Raw genomic sequence first — 8,611 nt, 5'->3', positions numbered from 1 at the left:
GGCCTGGGCGAGTGGGCGGGGCTCACCCCGAGCCCCCGCCCACCCAGCCCGTGCCCGCCGGAGCCCGGCGATAGCGCCCGGGATGCTTCCGGCGGCCGGCGCTCACGGGCTCCCGCTCACGGCGTCCCGCTGCCCTCGCGGCCCGGGCAGCGGTGCCGCATCCGGCCCGCCGCGTCTCGCTCGGCCCCGTGCTGCCGGCGCGCGTGGCAGATCCCCGGCCCCACAGAGAGACTGGGCAGGCGGCGCTGGTGCTGTCTCAGTTTGTCCTCAGCGGGGTCTTTATTTGCCAGAGATACAGCGGCGGGGCGCGGGGCGGCGGCGGCAGCCGCGGGCAGAGCCGGCCCTGCAGGCATGCAGCTGCGAGGGGGGAAGCGGGGACCGGGGAGGGGGCACGGGGGGGGCAGTGGGTGTCCTCCAGGCACGACGCGTGGGCGGCCGTGTGGCTGCCCCCGGGCGGGGGTCCCCGTGCCCCCTCCTCGGGGATCCCGGGACGGAGAGGGGGGTCTCCGGGACGGCCCCCGCTCCGTCCCGCCTGCGGTCCCGCACATGCACGCGTGTCCCGGGGGGCCCCGCGACGCCCCCACCAGCGCTGCGTGGCGTGCGGCCGAGGGGGGCTGCCCCGCGTCTCTGGGCATCCCCGGGGAAGGGGGCCGGCGGCAGGGGACAGACTGAGAGAGCTGGGAGGACACGGGGGGACGGGCGCCATGCAGGGCTCTGCCCCGCGGCCGGCTCTCCGGCGGGGCACGTAGAAAAGGGGGCGCAGGCGGGGCTGGGGGGCCATGCCGGGGCTATGTACAGGGGCGCGGGGGCCGCTCAGCCGCTCTGCTCACTGGGGGGCTCGGCGGCGGCCCCGACCTCGTTACACGTGTTGGCGGCCGGCGTGCCGGGGGCCGGGGGCTGCGCGGCGGCAGGCGGCGTGCCGGGGGCTGCGGGCTCCGGGGCGGGGGCGGTGGGGACCGCGGGCTCCGTGGCGGGGGCTGGGGCCGCGGCCGTGTCGGTGGCGGGCTCTGTGGCCGCGGGCTCCGTGGCCGCAGCGGTGGGCTCCGTGGCCGCGGCCGCGGTCGCTGCCGGGGCCGGGGCAGCTGCCGGGGCCGGAGTTGCTGCCGGGGTCGTTGCCGGGGCCGGGGTCGCTGCCGGGGCCGGGGCTGCCGCCGTCTCCGTCTGCTCGGGCGCCCGCAGGCGTTTCATGAGCGTGGTCACTCGCACGGCTTTCTGCGGGGGAGAAACGGGGCGGGTCTGGGGCTGGCGGACGGGCGGCGACTGGCAGCCTCACCAGACTCATAGCTCAATGGTGGGCTCGGCTGAGAAGGGACACGGAGGCACGGCACACCCACACCCACCTTCCATTTGGCCCGGGCGAAGTTCTTCTCGATCTGGGCACAGACGCCGTCCTTGATGTTCTTGTCAGAGGCAGCGTTCCCGGAGATCCTGGAGAGGCAGTGAGGGGTGAGTAGTCCCCACCAGCCCCCCTGGCTCCTCGTCTGACCCTGCCACTGCTCACCACTCATGGGAGATGGCCTCCTCCGCTGTGATCCTCTGGTCCTGCTCCACTTCCATCAGGCGCGTCACCAGCTCCTTAGCTGGTGGCACAGGGGAAGAAGTAAGTGCTGGTACGAGACAACATGGGACCCCATGTGCTCCCCCAGTATGGGGCTCACCCGCTTGCGAGATGTCATCCCAGTACGGCGGGTCGAACTCATAGTCCCCAGCCAGGATTTTGCGGAAGAGGTTCTTGTCGTGGTTCTCATAGTCATCCTCGTCTGCCTCCTCGTAGAAAGGGGGGTTTCCCGAGAGGCTGGGGAATGTGGTGGGCGGCTCAGTCCAGCCCCAGCCCCAAACCCGTGTAGCTACCCTGTCCCTCGCCCCACACTCACAGGATGTACATGATGACGCCGATGGCCCAGCAGTCCACCGGCCGCCCGTACCGCTGCCGCCCCACCACCTCCGGAGCTGCAAGACACACAAGAGCAACCATCCCCCGGGGTCTCCAGCCACCTGGCCTCTTGGCTCTGGGGTGATGGGGAATGGGAGGCACCCACTGGAAGCTCCCAGGATCAGCCCCTGGGGTGATGGGGAACGGGAGGTGCAGCAGCAGGTAGTAAGGAGTGGATGGTAAAGAAAAGCAGGGACCTGCTGGGAACCAGCACTGCCCACCCCTGCATGCCCACCCAGCTGGCTCTCACCCACCCAGGTACTCAGGGGTGCCACAGGGCTCCTTAATGAGCCCGTTCTCCAGCTTGGCCAGGTGGAAGTCACTGATGACGATCTTGGAGTTCTTCAGGCGATTATAGTACACCAGGTTCTCCAGCTGCCGGTGCAGGGATTGTGAGTGCCAGGACGGGGGGCATGGCAGCACCCAGGGGTGCTCCCACCCCTCTGTCACCCACCTTGAGGTTTCTGTGGACGATCTTGAGTGAGTGCAGGTAGGCAACAGCCTCCAGCACCTGTCGGATGACATTGCTGGTGTCCTTCTCTGAGTAGTAGCCCTGGTCCAGGATCCAGTCGAAGACCTCCCGGCCAGTGGCCCTGCAGAAAGCGGCTCTGCCGAGACCCACCCCTGGTGGGGCCACCCCCTCACCACCCAGATCTCCCAAACTTACAGCTCCAGGAAGATGAAATATTCCTTGCGGGTGATGTAGACATCCACCAGCTGTAGGATGTTGGGGTGCTTCACCCTGCAGAGAGACAGGGGCATGGGTGGGAATTCCCAGTTTGCCCAGTAGCACAGGATCCCCTCCAGCCCCAGCACTCACATTTTGAGGATGATGATCTCGTTTTTGGCTGCCTTCCGCACTTTTCGCCCATCCCGCTTCAGAAACTTCTTGCAGGTGTACAACTTCCCCGTCGTCTTCTCCTTGGCCCGGAAGATTTCACAGAACTCCTCCCTGCAAGGGTACCCCCAGACATCACCCCGTTCCTGGGGACCACTGAGACTGGGGTGCTTGGGTGGTCCCTGGGCCCACCAGCATTCCCCCAGATCCCAGCAGTCAGGGGAGATGCCATAGAAGTGGAAGAAAGCCGTGGCTCAAAACTGCTTTGGAGGGGAAGAAAAAAACAGCAGTGAGAAGCAACTGATCTGGAAGAAGCAAATTGACAAGGAAGGGGGAGAATTTTGCTGGTTTGAAAGCCTCAGGACAGGAGGAGTAAGACCTACTGCAAAGCCACTCGTGCCAAGGTGGAACAGCAGCACGCCCGACATTAACACCAGCACAGCAATCGGGGAGAAAGAAAGGGAGATGTGCCAGCAGCTGCAATATTTCTGTTGTATTATTAATGGTGCTTGAGCCCATCGGCCAGGCTGGAGCTGCAGGCGAGTCCCTGGGGGGCTCTTGGCACTGCTCCAGCAAAGCCGTTGGCTTTTCAATCCCCCCCAGCTGCGCTGAAATCCTCATGGCCACTGCCCTGGGTGGAGGGAAACAGCGATCCGTGAGCTTTGGGACAAACCCCCCCAAAGAGGATGGAGCGAAGATCTGGGAGCACCAAGGTCCCCACTGCCACCCAGTGTGACCCTGGCAGGGGTGACCTCTGTCCAAGCAGGTGTTTTGGAAGTTGATGGAAAAAATTCTGGTGCCTATTTGGTGGTCAGGCTGCTCTCAAGGGGTGTGAGGGCTTCATTTTTAGGAGTGCATCCTAACAGGTTCCTTCAGCATGGCAATAAGGTTGTGGGAAGCAGCAGTGCTCCACTGCCCTCCAAGTGACATCTGTCTTTCCTTTGCTGTAGCTGAGCCCTCCTGATTCACAAAATGCTCGAGGGAGCCAGGATCGTGTGGAATTGCTGCAATCCCTGCAAATCTTGAGGGGAGGAGGGAGGGATACAGGGAGCTGCCCAGCTGCAGCTAGCAGCAGTGGGAAAGCTCACTGCCCTCCTTGGAGCTGGCCGTGAACATCCCCCATGCACCCATGAGCAAGAGGGACTAATTAGGGTAAAGCCATCCCAAAATACACCCTGCAATCCCAGCCCAGCTGGGGACCAGCACCCCCAGAGCCCCCACAGGGAGTCTTGTGCCACTCCTCAGCACCCCAAGAGCCCCACACAGGTGGCTGGGGTTCCCCAGGGCGTCCGTGGGGCCGTGGAGGGACCAACTCACGTTTTGATGACCTGGCCCAGGTCATATCTGTCGGTCACCTCAGACGGCTGGTTATAATCTTTCTTGTCTCCCAGCGTCACGCAGCCAAACGGCATCGCAGGGCCCGGTGCTGGCAGGGCAGGGAGAGGCAGTGAGTGCCCTGGCACTGCCGGCCCCTCTGGAGCCACAGCAGACCCTCCCGAGCTGTGCTAATTAACGTGGAACCTGAGCACAGTGGCTGCTCGCGCTCTGCAGCTGCTGCAAGCCGCCATGTGCCCAGCCCCACCGATGTGCATCCATCCCCGTGGCATCCAGCCTCTCTGCCTGGGCTCAGGCTGCCAGCACAGCCACAAAGCTGGCCCCTGCTTGTGGATTATTAATGATTAATTAGCAGTCAGGGTTAGCACAGTGCCTGGAGCACCCACTGGGGAGGCAAGCGGAGGTGAACGGATCCTTTCCTGCTTCTCAGCCCGGTTTTGCCCACGGTAACATTTCAGCAGACGGGGCCTCCCCAGGCAGAGCATTGTCACACATTGTCACATGTGCAGTGGGTTACACCAGTCTCAGCTTCCCATTCCCAACCAGCCCTGACTGGCACCAGGCAGGTGGCACTGCAGCTTGGAGGTGCCAGCCCTCCTGCCACCGGCAGCGGTCAGGACACCAGCCTCGGCACACGCCAGCTTCTCCAGCCCTTTAGGAAGGATGCTTTGCCCCTTGCTTCCCTGTTGGGAACCCTTCGAAACCAGATCCTTCTTGGAAGCTTCCCAGAAAAAAAAAAATCGGTCACATAAAGCGATTTTTTTCCCCCTCTCCCACCGTGTTACCAGGAGGAAGTTTCAGCTGACATTATTTTTTGATGGCTTGGAAGATGACAGAGCTGCCTGGGGCCTCCCCAGCCCTCTCGGATGGGCCTGAGCGGGACCTTGTGATGGGAAGCTGGCACGGTGCCGGAGGCACCCAGTGCCCAGCGCTAGAGCTGCCCAAACACCGCGCTGTGCTGCGCGGGCCGGGCTGTGCCATACCGGCGGCGCCCGGGCCCCGTGGCAAGGGCTGTGGGCAGGATGGCTGCGGGATGCGGGAGCCGGCATAGCGGGTACCCAAGCGCCGAGCCTGTTGCTATGGCAATGGGAGCTGAAGATGCAGAAAGCGGCACATCCTTTGGAGGGGGCAGGGACGGGCAGCACCCGGCAGCACCCAGCAGCACCCGACCCACCTGCAGGTGCACGGCCCCCTGCCTGCTGTGCGGGCCCTGGGAGGAAGGCGTGCTGCCTGCAGCACCCAGGGCATGCACTTAAATGCTCCCTGGGGTGATTGACCCAAACCTGGGTGGGACATGAGTGCGGTGACCCAGGGAAGTGGGGGATGCTCCTTTCTGCCTCCATCTTTTGGGGTTGACTGCCTCCGTAGCTGCCGGAGCAATGCCCGGAGGAAAGGTGCTCCCAGCTTGCAAGGCACCCGGGCACCGTCCTCCCAGGAAAACCCTTACTGGGTAAGAGCACCTGCCCCAGTCCTGGTCAGTGTGCACCAAGTCCCAAAAGAGAAGCAGAGCACTCATGGGACACCACTGCTTGTGCCCCAGATTGGGTGAGGGTTTCCAGCCTACACCTGACTCATCCCAGCAGCTCTCCCGGCAAACGTGCCCTGCCTGGCACTTCTGCGTCCCCGTGCCACACGACACCGGCTCTGCCGTGCCACTGTACCTGGCCAAGGGGAATGAGGGCTGTCCTGGCAGCTGCTGGAGGGGCAGTGGGCTCAATGCCACAGATCATCAGGGGTAGGGCTGGCTGGCGGGTGGGCAGGCAGGCTGCCAGCACTGGCGGCACGGTGCCAGGATTAGCCGGGAAGGGGACCCGGGTGGGATGATATATCGGGATTTTATTGCTGTCTCTGGGAGCACTCAGCTAATCTGCGCTCATAAAATTAGTTCCCCTTGGTGTAGTGGGGACCCATCCTGCCAGGGCTGAGCATTGCCACCCTCCCCTGCCCCAGGCTGGCTTCAAGGGGCTCAGTGCACCTAGGATACCTTGCAAGGGAGGCTGGCATCCAGCCCAGCATCGGGGTCGGCACCTGCACCCCACAGGTGAGAGCACCCCCACCGGGGCAGAGGTGGGCGAAGGGATGAGTGCTCCCTCCCCGGGGTGCCGGGGGGAAGGCTCGGTGCTGCGCTGGCACCCGCACGCAACCAGCACCCCCCTCCAAGTGTCTAATTTGGGAGCAGAAGCAACAGCGGGTGTAAGACAATAGCGGGGAAGTGGGTGGCCGGGTGGGGATGGCACGGAGGGATGACGCAGCCGTGCAGCCCTCGCCAGCGGGGCCCCCCAGCCCCCGACCCCCAGCTCTGCTCCACGGCGTGAGGTGCCACCGGCTGGTATTTCATCTCCAGCCCCGCTTCCACCTGCAGCTGCCCTGGACATGTCCGTGGGGGGGTTCCCCCTGCTATCCCGCTCCCACGTCCCGGGGAAAGGATGTATCGGAGAGAGGCAGAAAACGCAGCCGGGCTAAGACGGACCGAAATACTGCTAGTGCAGGCAGCGGGCAGGCAGCGGGAGGCGGAGGGGAGGCGGAGGGGCCGGCCGGCCCAGCACTGCCCGAGGAGGCGCCGGGCTGGGGCTGGGACAGGGCCGGGGGAGTCCCACCGCCCCCGGCCCGGGGCGTATGGGGGAACAGCCCGGGCCGCGCACGGCAGGGAGCTCTGCGTTTGGCCGGCTTGGAGCGCTGCGGCAGCGGGAAGGGAGCGGACTGCGGGAGAGAGAGGCGCGGGGTCCGGGAGAGGATGCTCGGCGGCGGGGGCATGGGGGAGGCGCCCCGGCAGCATCCCTGCCGCGGTGCCTGCCCTGTTCTCCGGGCTCCTTGCGGGGACGGGGGCGGCACCGGAGCAGTAGCGGCCCGGGGGGAGCGAGCGGGAAGGCGCGGGGGGAGCCGGGCTCCGGCAGCTCCCCGTGCCCACGGCGCCCGTCGGGGCTCGGGGTCCGCGGGACGCGGGACGCCGGCGGGGGCGGTGCGGCGGCGGCGGGCAGCCGTCGGGGCGCGCACGCACCGGACAGGGATACGCGCGGCTCCGTCGGGACGTCCCGGGCTACCGGGGGCGGGAGGAGAGTTGGGGGCAGCCCCGGGCCAGACAGTGATAGATGCCAGCAACGCCCCCCCCGGCCGGGCCCGGCCCCCCTCGCCCCCGGTCCGGCGCGGCGCGGCGCTCACCTGCACGCCTCTCTGACCGCAACGGGGGGCCGCGGCCCGGGGCCGCCGCTCGGGGGGAGCGCGCCCCTCCCGCCCGCCCTCCCGCGCCGGGCCGGGGCCGAGCCGAGCCGAGCTGAGCCGATCCCCGCCGATCCCAGCGATCCCAGCCGATCCCAGCCGATCCCAGCCCTGCCGTCGATCCGTCGCGGCGCGGCCCCGCGCGCCCGGCGCGGCAAGTTGGGGGGGGCGGGACCGTGCGGCCACGCCCCCTTCGCGCCCCGCCCCGCCCCTGACGTCACCGCCAAACTTCGCGCCCCGCCCGTGGGGAGCGGGTCACGCGTGGCGCTGGGAGCGAGCGGCAGCGCGGGGGGCGAGGCGGAGGATTGTCACCGCCACACCCTGGGGCCGGGCATCCCATGGGGCCAGAGACCCCGTGGGACCTCACAGTGTAAGCTCTGGGGTGAGCCGTGATCCCCTGGGCTGTGCCATGGCGGATGGGATGGGATGGGATGGGATGGGATGGGATGGGATGGGATGGGATGGGATGGGATGGGATGGGATGGGATGGGATGGGATGGGAGCAGGATTTTAGCAAGGCTGAGTGTGGACTCAGCATCACAGGTGTCTGTCCCCTGAGAGCACTAAAAGACACCATGAGGACAGGACAGACACATGTTCCTGCCACTGTGCCATCATCCAGTGGGAGCCAGGCAACTTCTCCAGTTGCAAGGCCGAAGGCTCTACTCACTTCCCTGTGACAGGATTTGTCCTTATCCCACACTTTGGTGCAAGGAACGAGAAAGGGACGAGAAATCTGCTACCCTGATTCTCTTACCTCTGCTCACAGCCCAGGCTGCCTGGGGTGGGCAGCACGGCCCCCAGGGCACAGCAGGGCACCAGCCCCTTCCCCAGCCCCCTTGCCCCCACTCCTCACGCAGTGCAGCCACGTGTGCGGAGCCTCCCCAAGGGCTGCGTGCCACACGCTGGCATTTGCTGCCCATATGGTGCTGCTTCCGAACTGCACCCCCACTTCCCTCCCCTCTCGCCCCTGCGCCCACCAAACCCCAGCTCCCCAAACCTGACTCGCACTGTCCTCACCACGTGGGTGTGACCATCCACACCCGGGACCCACGGTCCCCTCCTGCCCACAGATCCCAAAGCCAGCATCTCCCTCACTGGAGACCAGCCAGCGCTCCAAGGGGGAGCCAGCTGGGGTGCCCCCGGCACCCATCCCCCGTGTGGCACCGAGCCCTGCCAGCCCCAGGCCTACCCCCACCCATGCTGGGTAATTAAGGGTGTGTGAGAGCAGGGGGAATTAGCAGGGCACTGTAGTTTGAGCTTCTAATCAAGAGTTTAATCATACCGGC

General features: G+C 66.1%; 1 protein-coding gene across 1 annotated transcript; it reads right to left on the bottom strand.

Moving 5' to 3' along the window:
- Window positions 1-381: 381 nt before the first annotated feature.
- Window positions 382-7,331, bottom strand: CAMKV (CaM kinase like vesicle associated). Its single transcript, XM_040076607.2, has 11 exons — window positions 7,266-7,331; window positions 4,089-4,197; window positions 2,754-2,885; window positions 2,601-2,675; window positions 2,388-2,526; window positions 2,188-2,308; window positions 1,875-1,950; window positions 1,659-1,795; window positions 1,502-1,580; window positions 1,341-1,428; window positions 382-1,212 (listed from the first exon to the last, which is right to left on the bottom strand). The coding sequence occupies exons 2-11, from the start codon at window positions 4,181-4,183 to the stop codon at window positions 814-816; spliced, it is 1,341 nt and encodes a 446-aa protein (XP_039932541.1). The 5' UTR covers window positions 4,184-4,197; window positions 7,266-7,331; the 3' UTR covers window positions 382-813.
- Between the last annotated feature and the right edge of the window lie 1,280 nt (window positions 7,332-8,611).

This window comes from Hirundo rustica, chromosome 12 (assembly GCF_015227805.2).
Source record: "Hirundo rustica isolate bHirRus1 chromosome 12, bHirRus1.pri.v3, whole genome shotgun sequence".
Classification (NCBI taxonomy): Eukaryota; Metazoa; Chordata; class Aves; order Passeriformes; family Hirundinidae; genus Hirundo; species Hirundo rustica.
Note: the sequence above shows the minus strand (reverse complement) of the source record. Positions and strands in the feature narration are given on the sequence as shown.

Excerpts from the sequence above, each read along its gene's own strand:
- CAMKV (XM_040076607.2), bottom strand. The coding sequence starts at position 4,183 with ATGCCGTTTGGCTGCGTGACGCTGGGAGACAAGAAAGATTATAACCAG. Across the intron at positions 1,951-2,187 it reads TGGCACCCCTGAGTACCTGG|CTCCGGAGGTGGTGGGGCGG; the intron begins GTGGGTGAGAGC and ends TGTGTCTTGCAG. Across the intron at positions 1,581-1,658 it reads GGATGACATCTCGCAAGCGG|CTAAGGAGCTGGTGACGCGC; the intron begins GTGAGCCCCATA and ends CTGTGCCACCAG.